The 17,423-nt window shown below is 39.0% G+C and overlaps 1 protein-coding gene across 6 annotated transcripts; it reads right to left on the bottom strand.

Moving 5' to 3' along the window:
• Positions 1-3,935: 3,935 nt before the first annotated feature.
• ednrba (endothelin receptor Ba) lies at positions 3,936-11,950 on the bottom strand. 6 transcript variants are annotated; one of them, XM_040022477.1, is made up of 10 exons: positions 11,834-11,950; positions 11,645-11,734; positions 11,323-11,465; positions 10,445-10,921; positions 9,564-9,676; positions 8,536-8,740; positions 7,780-7,929; positions 7,340-7,473; positions 7,135-7,243; positions 3,936-4,830 (listed from the first exon to the last, which is right to left on the bottom strand). In XM_040022477.1, the coding sequence occupies exons 4-10, from the start codon at positions 10,856-10,858 to the stop codon at positions 4,696-4,698; spliced, it is 1,260 nt and encodes a 419-aa protein (XP_039878411.1). In that variant the 5' UTR covers positions 10,859-10,921; positions 11,323-11,465; positions 11,645-11,734; positions 11,834-11,950; the 3' UTR covers positions 3,936-4,695. The 6 variants fall into 6 exon arrangements, with proteins under 6 accessions (XP_039878411.1, XP_039878413.1, XP_039878416.1 ...); XM_040022479.1 differs by having other exon boundaries at positions 11,323-11,418; XM_040022482.1 differs by having other exon boundaries at positions 11,323-11,356.
• Between the last annotated feature and the right edge of the window lie 5,473 nt (positions 11,951-17,423).

Genomic DNA, 17,423 nt, shown 5'->3' with positions numbered 1-17,423 from the left:
CAAGCAAAAAAAAAAAAAAAAAAGAGGGGGGTAAGTGTGCTAACAGTGAGAGACTGTGACACAATGCTTGAATGTCCCCTGATGTAGAACTGAGGAGGAAATAGAAGGAAAGAAAAGCTCCAGAGTCCATGGAACGTCAGTCTGATGAATTCCTTCTGCTGGCCACGTCTGCTCACCTTCTGCCGCGTCTTCTGTTGCTCGGCGTGCTTGTGTTGTCTATGCATGTGCTCAAGTGTGTGACATGTGAAAGTGACTGATGAGTTGCGTTTTTGTGTCATTTATCAGCCATTCCTTGAAGTGCAAAGTCAGTGGTGTGCGACCAAAAGAGATATCAAATGTAAAAAAAGTGCAGAAAGCATTTTTGTTTTGTTTTTATGCACGTGCTTACTCACATATCTTCGTTTTGTGTTCTCGCAGCCAGCACGGGGGTCTCGGTTTGCACTTGGTTTAACATTTTTCCCTTGAAGTACTTCCATGGCTCCAACTGCACACACGTTTTCACACTCACAACAAAAGCATATTTTCTTTGTTCTGCCCAAATGTTTGCAGAATCTGTACCAGACTGAAAGCTCTCCTCCCTGTGCTATAAATCCTGAATAAATATTAGATGACTAAGAAGGAGGCCAGCAAGACATATACATCAAGAAGTGTGAATACACCTTTAAATTATTAGACATCTGTCAGAAGCTGTGTATGACAGCTCTGGATGAAAATATGGGTTCAAATGCTTGAAAAGTGCCAAGCAGTGATGTTTGCCATACTCTCAGGCCAGAATTTGCCAAAAAGCTTCTCTTCTCAAACATTTGAAAGTGAAGTCAAAACATCATGATCATATAAATGCTCCTAATTGTTTCTGAATGCAGTTCGCTGGCGCAGTCTTGCTGAACATGCTGTGTAAATATGCACAACGGCGAATGGAATTGGGTAGAAAAATGCAAAAGAATGTTTGGAGGGGAAAAAAACAACAGAGACGGACCAGATCAGATTTATTCACACCCCAGCCCTTGAGAGCCAGACTCGAAACAATAAAGTCTGCAATCCAACACACTGTGGAGAGAAAAGGACAAACTGCACTGGTATGTGTAGGTTTGATTATGATTATTTGGTGTCCACATTTACTCTGTATATGTGTGAACGTATTTCATGAAGCTGTCTTTCTTGGAAATAAAGATGTTTAAGAATCTGCACGGAGGAACAACCACCTTGGCTTTATCTAATGGTTAAAAACAATCTGTCTTACAAACAAACACAACCACATTTATGTTGTCTGAGCAACCTGAATATTATAAAACCTCTGGATCTGAAAAGTGAAACCACTATTTTAAAGCAGTCTTTCTCATAGCCAGTTGACGCAACTCAGTGTATAAAGAAAATGACCCCAATTCTTACTTTAGAACAGTAAACACATTTTCCTCAAGCTATTGGGTGATGGACTCAATAGCTTGTTTTAATTTGTAAGGGCTTTATCTTACAATGTACAGTAGCAATTCTTATTGCAAATTATGCACACATTTAGAGTGAAGAACATGATAAATCCTGATACACCTTAAAGCCACTGTTTATGATGTAGTCCCTGTGACATCATCTATCTACGGCTAATGATGTCATCTTTAAGTCTGAGGTCATTAGCCGTTTCCGGGTCCAAACTTCGCTTCAGGTCCCAAAGTCAAACGAACACTGTGGCATCACTGAGAGCTACAAACTGTCTAAATTATTTTATCATTAATAAAATGATCAGCGTTGCTGCTCTACCAGGTGTAACAATTAAGTTTTCAGGCATCCATGAAAACAGAATTTATGAAATTTAGTTAGCAAGAAGTTAGCTCGCTAGTTTCTACCTAAACATGATATACCATGTTCTGACTGAGGGATTTCTGAAAAAATTAAAACGTACAGCTCTGCTATCACTTCCAACATAAATAAAGACAGGAAACTAAATAGCAGTGACATTTGTGGGGTTACTGATGTTGGGCTATGATGATGTGCTATGTGGTGGCTAGCTACACAGCTATGGTTAGCATAATAAAACACATTAGCACAGTGAAGCTGGAGGATGAACGCTTTTTTCCACTCGATAAAAGTTAACATGAGGGTTAGGGACAAATGCAATTGCATTTTAGGATGCTGTAAACAGATCAAACTTCAGTCAGGATAAGAACTGAGATAAACCATCCACAATACAAGGTTAGCCATTAATTTACTGCTGCATGGCCTGGACTGTAGTTACATCGTAAGGTTTTAAAACTGAGCTTTAAAATGAATAGTGATAATAAAAACTGAAAGAGCTGACAGTGATCACTGCCTTTTTTTTAGGAGCGTGTTCAGATTAAATAAAACAAGATACAATGCAACATGTTAAAAACACAACACCTTAATAAAGGTAGAGTGGTTTGGACCTGGAAGCAGAGTTCATACGTCATCACTTAAAGACTGGATTGGTTGTAGAGTATGTCAGGTTTGTTATTTTGACTGCCCCCTACTTGTAAAACGTTATACCTGTTAGTCCTTTAAAATAGCCAGGTCTTAGATTACATATAACTTAGGGCTCCAGTTAAACAATTTACCTCTCTGTAATATATATATATGTATATATGTATATATATATATATATATATATATATATATATATATATATATATGTATAATAATATATCTATATAATATACACACACACACACACACACACACACACACACACATAAGACATTATGGTACAAGGTAAGGAATATTAGAACTATATTTATGGCACTTCCATAGTAGCTTCATTCCCCCATCCACCCCCAGAAGCTGGAAGAATTTGTAAAAAGCCAACCAGCTAAAAAAGAAAAGCAATACATTACATTAAGCTATAGCTCACCAGGGGATATTCATATAGGCTTTTGTAAAGCTACACCCTTTTAGAACCCTTTTTGTACAAATGTAAAAAAAAATGTGTGGAAAGGATTCTTTTACCACTGGGCAGTACCAGACTACTTCTAATTTGACACATAAATCTACATTTACAGCTTTTCTTACAGCTTCTTGAACTACCAAAATAAACTTGCCTGGGTCAATAAATGAGTTGATTTTAAACAGTACTTTTGTGGTTTGATTATAGAATATTGGATAAGTAGCTCACTGAACAAAATTCGCTCTGTTATCCAAGTTGTGTAGCAGATTATTTAATTATTTATTTTTTATGTAGCACTGATCTAGGAGGTGATCAATCACACCAGTAAGAGGGCCAGCATTATCCAAAACCAGATAAATCAGTTTACCCTCTGTTTGAAACAGATAAAAAAGTAATTCAGAGAGGAATGTACTGAATGTGATTATGTTCAGTTAGGGCTAGTTACAGGAGTGGTGGGTTTGATTTGATGTCAAACCACACTGGATTGTTTGAAGACTTGCTGGAGGAACAAAGGCAGAAAGGTTATGGCAGAGAGACGAAACAGGAATGTGCAGAGATAAGGAAGTAAAAAGTAAGGGAGAGGACAAAGAAGTAGTAAAAAAGATGAGAAAAACAGACATAAAAAAGACAGTGATGGCAAGGAGAGTGGATAAAGAAATGAAACAAGGAAGGGTGGTGAGAGATCAGAGGACAGAGAGCTTCTTTGACAGCTAATGTGACATGCGTGACACTGGTTTAGCCTCAAGCAACATTCCCAGGTCAGAAATGTGTGTGTGTGTTTGTATGTGTGTGTTTGGGGCAAAGAAGTGGGGAGAAAAACAGAGAGATCACAGTAATGTTCTGTGTTGGCACTCGCCATCACATGATGCTGCCTGCTGTCACACTTAAATCGAGGCCACATGCTCAAACACCCTCCCACACACACTAACACACACACACTCCCACAAACACAGAATACACCATACACTTAAGCCAACAGCAGACAGACCTAAAAAGAAATCTTTAAAAATTAATATAAAAATAATTTACTGTTTTCTTTTTGTAATATAGTCATGATTTTATGTGTTATATTTATTGAAAAAAGAAACCCTACATCAAAGGTAAGGAGTCAAATTAAGATAATCAGGCACTAATATAATGACAAAATGCATAAAGCCTCAGGAACAGGCCAAGTATGGAACAATATGATACAATAGCTGACGGTATCACAGCTGAAGTCACACAGCGTCAGTAGTTTTGTTGCTAGTGAGAATACACAAAGAAAATAAATTTCAAAGCATTAACAAGTATGCAAAAGCATGTAAAATGCTCATGTACATTCATTTTTTTACAGAAAAAACATGCAAAATCCCCAAATGGCTGTTTTACAAGATGCTGAAGTATGTAACAAATACACTACAATGCATACACTATCCAGGCTGCAAGCCTGGCAAGCTGTCTTAGCTTATCAACCCTTAACCCCCAATTTTACACAACATAGTTGAACTTTGCTCCTGTTCAGTTCTCCATTTTTAATGTTATTCATGCCTGTATAAATTTGATACTTCCTATCCAAGAGTGCAGCTTTGGAGGCGTGCTGACACTTCATTCTTGGACAGAATGAGTGTGGCACTCCATGATAAGTGCTAAAAGTTTCAGGTTAGATTGAGTTGCAGTGAGAGCTGATTTCCGGCGGTATGTAATAGATCTTAAGAGTTTAAGGACATTTCATATTATGCTGTAGATAAAAACAAATGGGTCCCTGTCCTCATTTACGCAGGCATACTTCGATGTTTTTTGGTTGTTTCTCACTTCTGGGCCTCTCCTCAGGCTGTCGAGGACTTGTTGGTCATGCGAGAGTTGCTCTGTTCGGAGCCTCGGTCGCTGACTTTAAGCTTCATGCACGACTGCTTTTCGTCCATTAACATCTCTGTCGTTACGCACCAGGAGCACAGACAGGACTAAAGAAGAAAAGAAACTGTGAGGCTTAGGCTGCGAGAAAAGAGGAAGAGTGTGAACACTGTTCGCACTTTGACAAAATAGTGACTGATTCTTACAGCCTTTTTTTGTTGCAGCCTTAGAAATATTTCATCACTGTAAGAAATAAGCTTATTCTCTTTTTGTTGTATCACTACTACTTTCTTTATGGTAGAGCTAAAGCCAGCAGCTAGTTAGCTTGGCACAGAAATGTAAGCCTTGTCTAGAAATAGTCCAAGTTAGTAAAAGTTAAGAAAAATTTCTGGGACCAAACACTGAGGCGTCACTGAGAGTTAAAATCACTAAATGCTCTTTCATCTCCAATAAAATGATCAGTGTAGCCATCCTTCTAGCGGAAGGTTAGGCAGAGCAGGTTTCCACTTAAATATGAAATAACATTTTCTGAATGAATTTTTTTCTGAAAAAACAAAAAATTAAAACGCACACCTGTATAACATTGGAAGTAAACAAAAGCAGAAAAATAAACATGAACATCATTCAGAGGGTTTGTGAAGTTGGGTTAGTTGATATATAATAGTGTGCTATCTGGTGGCTAGCCTTAGAGCTATGGTTAAGCTAAAATAAATACAATACTACTGTAAAGATGTAGCATGAGGATTAAACTATTTTCAGTAAAAGTTCATACTGAGGATATCTGGTGGGCTGAGACAAACAGCATCATATGGCAGTAAGAAGAGGCCAAAAATGACTATGAGTGATATGTCATCACTTAACTAAGGCTACGTTCCCACTGCAGGTCTTAATGCTCAATTCCGATTTTTTGATCAAATCCGATTTTTTGTCTGCTTTTTCACACTACAAATAAAATGCGACAGCAAACGCGCTCTGGTGTGAACCCTCAAAGCGGCCCGCATGTGCAAAAGAAAACGTCACACACAACGCGCTCTGTTTAGACCCAGACCAAACAGTATTGTTTGACTGATGGCCCTTAATATAAAGACTTCGGACTTTACGTTTCCCAATTTTTGCTTTAAGTTATTTTGTTATTTACATAATAATGTAAAAATAACCTAATAATTATCCTTATTGTTGTTTTAGAGAGGAGCGGTGCTTCAAAGGATAGTTGCAGATTTCTGTCAGAATCTGCAGATTATACAGTATAAATAAAATATTCACGTTTCTCCAACGTTGTCTTCCCAACAGTTTCACTAACATCTACGCTGGATGGCCAGGAAGCGTTTGCGATGTCTTATCGGGCGCTTCTCGGGAGCTGATAATTGGCGTCTGTCTCGTGTCAGTGACGTAAAAGACGGATTTAATGCGACTTGACCATTCAAACAGCAGTCGTTTTCTAAAACATCGGATATGTATCGGGTTCAGTACCACATACGAAAGTGACCCAGATCGGATTTGAAAATATCGGATTTGTGCCGTTCACACTGTCATACCATGATCGGATATGGATATAGGGTCAAAAAAAATTGGATTTGATGCGCTTTCGCCTGCAGTGTGAACGTAGCCTAACAGATGGCTTATTTTGTGTTGTAAAGACAAAAACCTGTGTCCACACGGGGAGCGATTAGTTCATTGTGCATTGCTTTCGAGCTGATGGTCGATTGGCTATGATGTAGTGATCACTGGTATCCTAAGCTCCTTTTCCATTTGTACCTACTCAGATCAGGTTTTTTCAGGGTTTTCCAGTAAGTGATAGTACCTGGTATCAGGTACTAAAATGGTACCTGCTCAGATGGAGTTCAAAGCAATCTGACCATGTACTAAAATGTGACATCGTCAGACTGCATGCCACCGAATGGCTGGTCAGTTCTGAGAGAGTCTCGTTCACAGAAATCAAAACTGCCATTTTTGATATCCGACATCGAGGGAATTGGTTACAGAAAGCAACTCCCACGAGTCTGACGAAAAGCCACAGATCGAGCAGCAGGTATATTGTTGTCTCGGTGTCCGCCTTTGTTGTAGCGTTCGTGTTATGGGAGGCTCGGCCGCGTTGCTATAATGATGACCATGGTACTAGATTGTAATGGAAAACCAGGTGTTCCAAGTTGAGTCCATCTGAGTAGGTACTATTGGAAAAGGGGCTCTGCACACTCATTGGTAGTTGCTTTAGTTGCTTGTCTCTATGTTGAGAATATTTTATTTCGGGACCTGCCTACTTTGAGGTACCAGAATCTTTTTTGCCTTTAGTCACTTCACATTTCGGAAGTCAATGTGAATCACTTCCTGTGTGGATGCAGTTTAACACCAATAAACAAAATACATTAGCACAATAACCAAAAAGTAAAGCCTTTTTTGAGTGAGTTACACTTTACCCTGAAGCAGTTCTTGAAGCGCTTGCTGACCATGTAGAGGGCGATGGGGTTGATACAGGAGTTGACAGATGCCATGTTGATGCCAATGTAGTCCAACACCAAAAAGAAACTAAAATATGTCACAGTGGTATATTAGTCTTCCACTTCACACTGTCTTTGAGGCAAGTTTTTTATCTACTAAATTATCATGACTTCCCCTCCATACCTGAGCAATTCACACCGGTTTGGATCCTTTTCATCATAGATGGTGAGCTTCAGGATACGGCTGAGGTGGAGAGGCAGCCAGCACAGAGCAAAGACTAAAACCAGACAAAACACTGTCTTCGCCACCTCCCTCCGCTGAACACACACAAAAACACATAAATTACAGTTTGGCACTGAAGTAGCTGTGGTGAAACTTAAGCCTTAAAGGAATTAGGCATCATTGGAAACATGTTTTCCCCTCAAAATGTAAAACATTTGTTATCAGGAATCAAATTGAATTCAGTAGGAAATGGGAGTTGCAAATTAGGCAGAAAACAGTGCAGAACATTACTTCATCGTTTATCGTCCTATTACATTAGGAAAAATATCACTTTAACTCAACTAAATATGTCGTCAGCAGTCAACAAACAGGCCTAATAAAGTGAGTTTTCACCATCTTACCTGTTTTAAATGGTCGCTGAGCGCAATCTGCACGCCATTCTTCTTCCTCAGCATCTCACAGGTCATCAGGGTGTAGAAAATGGCAGTGCAGGCCAACGGCAGGCAGAAATACACACTGAACAGCCACCAGTCCTTTGCTGATTTATAAAACTGCACAGAGAACATAGCAGGACTGCACTGGATTAGGCACAAACATCTGTGCTGGAAATCTTTAGTTAAAGGTGAAGTATGTCAGAAGCAGATGGATTTTAATGGTGTGTAACCACGGTCTGACCTGGTTGACTCTAGGGTGTGTTTCAAGTTGCTGTTGACATGGTTTTACAAATCAATTTATCATAAGGCCCCAGTGGGAATAAATGTATTATTCTTTTTACATGAAGATAGACGAATGTAATGGCAAATACATTATATTAATCCATTAGCTATTACGCTACACATAATCAACCGCTGTAGTGTTTTCTGTCACCTAAGTGGGGGATGTTCTAATTCTTATGATCCATGACTTTTTTTCTTTTTGACAGTGTTTCATTTCTGGGAACTCTTCCTAACCCCGATCTAGCGGGGAAGCTGTCACAGTCTGATTACGAGTGCTTATGGTTTTAAGTGTACGTATAAGCGTATGCACACACATGTACACATTCACCTCTGCGTCTGTCCATATAAGTATGTGTTATACGACATACAGCTAAGTCAACACGTACTATTTTTCTGCACAGCGAACCACAGGCCTTTAAAAGTCGGTGTGTTACAGCTCACCCTCATGAATTCGGTTTTCTGCACGGGGTGCAGCAAGCAGATCCTCAAATGTTCTCCTTTGTAGTTCATGGTGATCATGTCGAAGGCTATCGCCTCTGGCACAGCCAGGATGATGGATATTATCCAGATGAGCGCTATCTCGATAGCCATCCATTTTGGAACTCCGATCCCTTTGATACGGCTCCATGAGGCCACGGCACGATACCTGGAAGATGCGTGACATGTGGAGTCAGTTAGTTAAAGGAAGAGTTTGATGGCTCGGGAAATGTACTTAGTTGCATTTTTATTGAGAGGCAGCTCATAAGATGGCTATTTACATGGTGACTACATTGTACAATAAAGCAATTATAAAAAATATATATAACTCATCTGTTTAAAATGTATTTATTCTTAAAGTTTTGCATTAGAAGTGCATGAGTCATGCAGCTAGAGCCACTTGCTACCTGTTAGCCTTACCTCAGGTAGGTCCACCACTAAACTGGGTCTTTCAACCACATTTTTAGTGTTGGCATTTTTAACAGAAATACAGTGGCTTCCTGTGTAGTTAAGTGATCTACCCATTAGGTCTGTGCTTAGCACTGTCTGTATCTGTATGACACACAAATATGTTTGCAGCTTGCTCACATGAACTTGCTTACTTGTAATGGCAAAAATGCTAAACCTGAGGCTTCCAAACAGTAGTCCAGAAACCATCGCCATGGTGACTGCGATACAGTGTGACATAAGTTACTGTTTTAATTCCTTTGTTTTTGCAATTTAAAAGAAAAATTGTGGATTTATCACCAAGGTGTCTTTCATACACTTTTTTTTTTGTTTTGGTTTATTTGAGCCCTTTTTATGTTCACCGTTCAATAATGGCATTAACAAAATGTCAGTTTACTAATGCATCAAAGTTGACAGCAGCCAGTGGGAACAAGAGCAAAAGTGAGGATAAAAAGTCACTGCTTTTTAATTGCAGTTGCAGCATTGAAAAAAAAAAACCAAAACAAGCAAAGATTGTTGTTCATTTGCCATGGCTTCATGCTTACCTGTCAATACTCAACGCACACAGACTCAGCACTGTAATCCCCACTGAGGATTTCTGCACAAATGGCACCAGCTTGCACAGAGTCACCCCGAATGGCCAATCCTCCGCTAGGAGCTGTATAGAGAGAGAAAGAGTTGATGACAGACTTAAACCATGGTAGGAAAGGAAGCAAATTTACTATCCCCCATTTTTACTCAGCCTCAGGCATCCAGTGCAGGCCAGGCATGTGTGAACCTGAACTTATCGTTCTTTTCTTGCCAGGTTTAACATTTTGGTCTTTTCCTTAAAACCACGAGTCCTGTTTGCCTCGGTTTAAACTCCAGGCACTGTGACCTAGTGAGAACACTCGCAGAGAAGAAGAAAACTCTGCTAAGCATGAAAGATATGGAACCTTTCATGCTGTCTTTGGATGGGTGTCTGGAATGTGATTGAAAACCTATTAAAATCAGATGTGGACATGTTTCTCTCCGTACCACCCCGTCTGTCCTGTCTTTGCTATGGTATGCGGCTGTGACCAGTTGTTTTAACATGCTTGCCCCCTTACCCAAATATACAGACGCTCTTGGTTCTGTCTCTCTCACTCACTCACACAAAAGGAGCCCAACAGATTAAAACATACCAGAGACATAAGGGGATATGGAAGGGCTCAGAATCCAGTAAGGTAATAACATTTTGAAAATTATGTGGAAGCCTGCTTTTACAAGCATGTGTGTGTATGTGTGCTCATGAGTTTAATAGGAATATTTGAGTACTTGTCTGGGATGTAGCTAAATATTTGTGCATGACCTCACAAAGTTACAGTTAAGTAAAACTAATGTTAAGCAGCTCATGCTTTCCTATGACTTAAGTACTGTTCCTATGCTATTCTGCAGTTTTTCTCACCTTATAAACATTAATGGGAATGGCGATGATGATATGCAGCAGGTCTCCAAGTGCCAGGCTGCCGATCAGTATATTTGGCCCGTTATGCATACACTTATTCTTATAGATGATCCTCAGAAGAGTGGAATTCCCAATAATACCGACAACGAAAACCAGGCAGGACACCACTGTGTTGATGTACTTGAAAGTGTCTCGGATTTCTGTGGGTCCGGTGCACATGGGTGGCAGGCGGCGGCGGGGCATGGTGCTGTTGGGCCGCACCGCACCCTGCACATCTCGTTCCACGAGCCCTTGTTTCTGGGTAACGGTGAGAGGCTCCTGGGGCACTTGTTTCTTTGGCTCCAGCTGTCCACTGGCCACAAGTATGTGGACTGCCAAAGCGAGTAACTCCAAGCAGAGGAGATGAGTCCTCATCCTTTGATTTTGACTGTGGCTGTTATCCAAGAAACGGCCTGCAGCTGATCTTCTTTAGAGCTCCTGGAACACAGATTAGAAACACTGTGAACAGGCCTGGTGTTGAACTACAGCAGCAGTTCTTAGACTTTTTCTGGCATTCAGAAGCTGAAAACAGTTTGCACTCCACACCCCTCAAGTTTTTCTTTGATCAGAAATTAATTTTAAAAAATTTGTGTGTGTGTGTGTGTGTTTTTTTAAATTCCCCCTAAAAAAAAAACCCTTAATGAATTAATAATTCAAATCATTTTTACTTCATATTTTTCATCTGGCACCCCAACTTCAGGGGCTCTGCACCCTACCAGTGGGGCCACACCACATTTTAACTTTGGCTAAAGGATCATTTTTATTTCCATTTTTTTTTTTTTTGAGAGAGAGAGAGAGAGAGAGCGAGAATAAGGCAGAGTGTTTTTATTTCAGCTTACCTTTGTATCTAATGTAGAAGGATGTCAAAGTCCTCTTAGATTCAAAAATGCCTTTTGGTTAGTTTCACTTCTCGTGGATGTTTGTGCATCATTGTACTAAATGTTCAGGGGTAAATTACAAGGCTGTTTTTAGAATTCCTACCCTGAACAAGGAAAATACAACTGTTAGATTATTCAATTAACAACGGATGAGTGAAAGAAGACATAAATACACTAAGGCTGTAGGTTTCCCCCTTTTTATCGATTAAACAGTTAATTTAACACAGTCCCTAAATGAGTCAGTTAATGCTCTCCAGTTGCTCTTGTTAAAGTTCTTACTTACCAAACTCTGAAGTGGGAATTCTCCGATATCTGCGTCTCTTAGTTTAAAGTTCCTCAGTAACTCTCAGGCTCTCAGAACAGAGAACATTTCCTAAAGCAGAGGAATATTGTTCCAACAGTGACAGTTCAGTCATCTCCAACAGCAGCAGACCTCTCTGTCACTGGGGCCAAAGTTAATGAAAAAACTTACAGTTGTGTGACTCAGTGGCTCCAGTCAGCAGTTCTACTTGTGCTCTCCTCTCCAGTACTGGCTGCTGAGTCTGGGTGTACACTCAAGAGTCTGCAGGGTTGATCCCTGCCCCCCTCCTCCACACCCCGCAACCCCCAACCCCTCCTCTTTTTATTTAGAGGAGGGAGTGAGGGAAGATAGGAAGGATGTTCACGTTATTCATCAAAGTGCACCAGCATTAATGAAAGAAACGTGGTAAAATCAGTTCACAGGAGTGAACTGTTCACGCTGTGGTTTTGTGGTAGTTTATGTCTCACAATAAAAAATACATTTATTAGGATTCCTACAGAGGTTCACCATCACAGTTTTATCTGGCCTGTTTAAACGATTTCTCCTCTAACTGTGCAAGTTATCAATATCTGACATGAAGGTATTTCATTTAATATATGTCCCCAACAGTTATATTCCTGTCATACTATCAGACAGCTAAGAGTCTGCACACAAACTCCAAAAAATGGTTCCATGAGTCTCAAACTTTCACCAGTGAAATTTGTTGAGAACTGCCACACACGTTTACACATAATAAAGTAATTTAGTGTCCAAAACAAAGTATTTTAATATCAGTTTGAACTATAAGATCAGTAGTTCTATGTTTTAAATTTAAATTTTGTCACATTTAAACACCATCCTGATGGGTTGAGGGTAAAGATGAGATAAAGATGTTGCTAGTAGTCTTATAAAACCACTGTCTGTATGACACCTTTTGATACCAGTCTTGATATTGCCACCATGGGCCAACTTCCATCTGTGAAAAATTCCCAGAGTTCCTGGAGTGGCCACATGAGACCTAAAGCAAGTTGTTCCACATTGACATGTACAAATGTACAAAAAGTATTTAGTTCTGATATTGTACCCCTTTCATAATTTTTTGTGGCTCAGCCGTTTGGATTTTTTTAAAGGATAAAGTTGAAGGTGTGGCTGCTTTGATTGACATGTTTTTGTTGATAGACATACTAGGCCTTACTTCCACTTACACGAGTCACTCAACATGACTTCTTGACCTTGTTTATGGTGTTTGTGGCTTTCGGAGCATTTTCATGTAATTACATGTAATTATATGGTAAGTAATGTGACTTGCTGTAAGGCACAGACCGTGTGAGAAGCTTGTGCTCCAGTTTTAGTGGTTGAACCTATTATTTTTTAAATTTGTCTGTTTAAGTAGCTACTTATCAGTTATGTGCATCTGTGTGTCGCTCCCACCCAAACCCTCCATCCTATGCTGATATCAGCCCATTTGCACCGGCTGTTTTTGCTTTTTCTCTTTAACAAGGATAAACATGTTATGTCACTCCTCCACTTCTTTATTAATTTCTAAAAAAAAAAAAAAAAAAAAAAAAGGTTAAATATTGATTGAGTGATACCCTGTGTGAAGTGAACACGGTAACTGACAATTATTGGATAAGTCTCAATTTTTAAGATGTTAGAGGGACCATGGTAAATAGAAAATACACTCACTTTCACATATCCTTAGTTGGTATGCTGAATGTTAAAGTTCATGACAAAATTCTTGTTTGGAAAGGTTGCAGAGAGAAAGCCTCTAAAAAAGTGTTACATTTGAATAAAAACACAAAACTTGTAGAACAATTTACTTTGGACAGAAGAGGCCAAAGTGGATATTTGGCCACAATGCACAGTGGCATGTTTTGTGAAAACCAAACATAGCATATCAGCACAAGCACCTCATACCATCTGTCAAGCACGGTGGTGGAGGGCTGATGATTTGGGTTTCTTTTGCAGCTAGAGAACTTGGACATCTTGCAGTCACTGAGTCGACCATGAACTGCTCGGTATGCCAAAGTGTTCTAGGGTCAAATGTGAGGCCGTCTGTTTAACAGCTTAGCCCAATTTTAGTCTTGCCACAGTTAATGAGTTTGAAAACAGCTGTAAATCTAGAACAGAATGACTGGAAAAGACTCATGAATTGTGTTTTTTACACACTAATGTTGCATTTTGGCTTAGTTTTTGTTCAAACGGGCAGAAAAAAAAATCATTTGTTTGGGGTTTTTTTTTTTACCGTGACTGGACTTTAGACTTCCCTTCCTTTCCCAGCTCTTGGGCCGAAGTTAAATTAGCCATTAAAAAACAATGAACCATAAAATACAATTTAAACCCATTACAGGAGAAACATATACAAAGGGAATATTTCTACACTGTATCACACATGTTAGGCTTTATCACTTTTAAGTCATTGAACACTCCGTTTTGTTTCTTTGTGACCTTCTCATGTTGAGCCAAACACAATAAATAAAGGAGTTCTTGTTCTTGCTGTCAGGAGGTTGCCAGCTTATTTTCTAATGGGCATGTGAGGAGGGTTTTCGCATATGCAGTCCCCTGATCACAGTTGGTTAGATACCACAAAGAACACACTCCTGCTCATTTCCAAATTGACTTAGATGAATGTTGTGCTTACTTGGCTTGCTTTCACAGTTTACCCCACGGTACCACTACCAGGACTCACACAGATTGAGGTTGAGGGAAGGAACTGACAGTTAGGAGGTGGCAGAGCTTGGGTGGTGATAATAAATTAAATGATAAGTGGCATGACTTGTTAACTCTACCTTTGAATAATTAGGGAAACAATGAAATTACTTGTTTAAGTAATATCACAATCTCACAAGTAATGGTAAATGGACTGGTTCTTATATAGCGCTTTTCTACTCTGAGCACTCAAAGCGCTTTATAAATTATAAATAATGTCAAGTGAAAAATATTGCATAAATCAGGGGATGCAACAAGTAAACAGGATAAAAAAAACCAAACGGAGATCACCATAAGTAGATGAAAATAGTACATTTTCTGCACAGTTGTTTTCATATTCTTCCAAGTCAGGCTGTAAGTGCTGCATAAACAGATCTCTCTGCACTCCATACATTTGTACTTTTGTAAAAATAATTTAGCGGTTTAAAAAAAAATAAAGGTTTGATAGGTAACATCAGAAAACTTTCCTATTGATTAATATTATTTAAAATGCTTTCAATTATCCTGGTTATTAGTTTAAATATGCAAATTAGATGCTATTTTGTCATTTTTCTTTTACAGATATTTCAAGTAATGTGAAATAAAGAGTCATAGCTGTATTTTTGAGATTTTTTTTCAAGAGTCTTTAAAAAAAATAGCCCTAAAACTCCAACTCAACTGCCTCTTATCTTAAGTAGTCTCCTTAAATACTTCTTTATAGCCTTTTACCCTCAAGCTCATGTTTTATTGTCTCTTATAGGCTATTAGTAAGAGGTTCTCACCCTCCTTGTCTAACTGTGACTCATGTCCCAATAAACAGATTTACAATTTAAAGCAAAGAGCATCTGAATCCTTCCTTTCAGCATTGTCCATTTTTTTTACGAGAGCGTTCGGCATGTGCTGGTTAGTGTGTGGAGAACTCCTCTCATCTCTCAAAGTGGGTGTCTTTATTTATCCTCAGGTCCTGTGAGGACAAAGGGCCGGGTTGTTTTTGAACAAGCAAAGATTCAGTGTCAACGTGAGGCCAGCTCACTGAGAACACAACACGACCTCTGAGCATGCTCTGTTAGATGCAGGACCAACTGATTACCAGCTGAAATATGTTTGTATGTGTCTCAGTGTGTCCTTATCCAAGAGGGTGTGATGGGTTTATAAAGAGTAATTATTTGCTACTTTATTAGAGCTATATTTCAAGCTCGATTCATCCACCAATTGTTTGTTTGTATTGAATATGCACTAATGCAGAAGCTGCGATGTTGGACGTGTTTTACCTGCACTGCATTATTTGGGTTACTTCATACTCTCTTGACCTCATCTATTCATATAAAAAGATGCTCTGTGTAAGAGAAACAGTGATTAATAATAACTAATGATTAAATATAGTGGTGTATAAACATTTGAAACGTTTACAAGGGAATGCTTTAAAATTAGGAGCTTCACTGGAAGCTGTTAAGAGTTCAACAAGGACGTGACGTTGTTCAAAATTAAATCCAGTATGTTTTTTTAATTTTCGTGGTCATAGTCATGCCACCTTTTGGTTCCACACTCTAGATTTTGATTTGTCGCATTAGAGGAGATAACAAAGCTAACATACCGGACAACTCAAAGATAATAAAGAGAAAACAAACTTCAGTGAGCCTGATCTGCTCAGCCAGTTTCTTTCTGGCTTGTGGGCTCTGATGGCAAAAGCACGATCACCTTTAAAATTAGCCAATGAATTTCTAAAAGCCAAAAGGATTCCAGCTGAGGAACTGAGGCTGCAAATGTGCTCATATGGGTTCCACATTTCTGCTATGTAGGTCGGGGCCAGACCCAAATATGCTTTAAAAATATTCAGCAGAATCCTAAAATCATTTCTAAAACTTACAGGAATGAATGAACCAATTGGGGTGATTAGGTGCCCTCTGCTAAATCTGCAAACAAGCCTATTGGTATTCTTATGGACTGTCATTGGATTCTATAGAGTGACCTTTCTGTATTTCAGAAGAGACAAGTCTTGAGAAAATAACTTTTTCCAGTGTGGTTTTTAAGTTAAAGAAATTTAAGAACATTGGCAAATCATCTAGTTAACAGAGATTGTCAACTTCTTACCACCAGATGTAATACTAGTTATTGATTTGGACATGTCCTCACCATTCCTAGTAAATTCTACATGCTTGTGCAATGGTGCACATTTTCACACAGTCTATCCTTGGACACATTCATGAAGTGGTACTCAATTGGACAAACAAAATAGTGGCAAATATAAAGACAAAAATACAGTGGGAACTCAAGACCAGACTCAAGACTGAGTATTAAACAGGAAGTTGCAGATTTTTTTTTGTGTATTCCTAATACAGCTATTAGGTATAGGGTTAGGGTTTTAAGACACTACTTGACCATTTAACATGCATTTGTAATGCTTATGATGATATTATCCTCAGTGTTTCCCTACAATTCCATACCTCTGTCTTGTTTTTGTGTTGGTTTCACTTCCTGTTTTATTTTGATAATCACTTTTTCTTGTGGATCTATTGGACTTTTACTTGGGTTTGTTCACTTCTTAATTCCCTGTGTTTACCCTATATGTATTCCTGGCTGTTGCTCAAATAGTAAAGCGGGATGTTCAGTAGATTGATCCCCAGCTCCTGTGGACCACATGATAAAGTATCCTTGGTCCATGGATACAGTAGAGTTGAGTTGCCCAGAGTTGCCTCCGATGCAACCACTCCAGTATTAGTGTGCATGTGAATATTAAAAAAATGCTTAGGCATAGGTCTGTATGAAGGTTTTTGTGCATGAGTGAATGAGACTTCTAGTAAGAAAGCACTTTTAGTGCTCAGTTGAGTAGGAAAGCGCTTTTCGATGCTAGTGCATTTGACATTTACCCTTTCTCCTTTGTCCATTAACCGTGCTCATATTTTCTGGTTCACTCGTCTTGCTTGTTTCAGATCCCTGTTTTGTGCTTTCTTTGTTTCTTTTACTGGACTTTTGAAACAGCCCAAAAAAGGATCTCTGTTTTTGTTCGTTTTTTGTCAGCCTCCATGTCCTGCTTTTATGTCCTCCTCTCTATGCTGACAGTTCACTTTAGTTGGAGCATACAAACACATTTTAT

Source organism: Simochromis diagramma, unplaced genomic scaffold (assembly GCF_900408965.1).
Source record: "Simochromis diagramma unplaced genomic scaffold, fSimDia1.1 OVJJ01000205.1, whole genome shotgun sequence".
Lineage (NCBI taxonomy): Eukaryota > Metazoa > Chordata > Actinopteri > Cichliformes > Cichlidae > Simochromis > Simochromis diagramma.
This window is presented reverse-complemented; position numbering and strand designations above follow the sequence as displayed.

What these genes read in the sequence shown, in the direction of transcription:
- ednrba (XM_040022477.1), bottom strand. Translation starts at nt 10,858, where the DNA reads ATGAGGACTCATCTCCTCTGCTTGGAGTTACTCGCTTTGGCAGTCCAC. An exon ending in TTCCCATTAATGTTTATAAG is followed by an intron (nt 9,677 to 10,444) that starts GTGAGAAAAACT and finishes CTCTCTATACAG; the next exon opens with CTCCTAGCGGAGGATTGGCC. An exon ending in TCAGCGACCATTTAAAACAG is followed by an intron (nt 7,474 to 7,779) that starts GTAAGATGGTGA and finishes GTGTGTGTTCAG; the next exon opens with CGGAGGGAGGTGGCGAAGAC.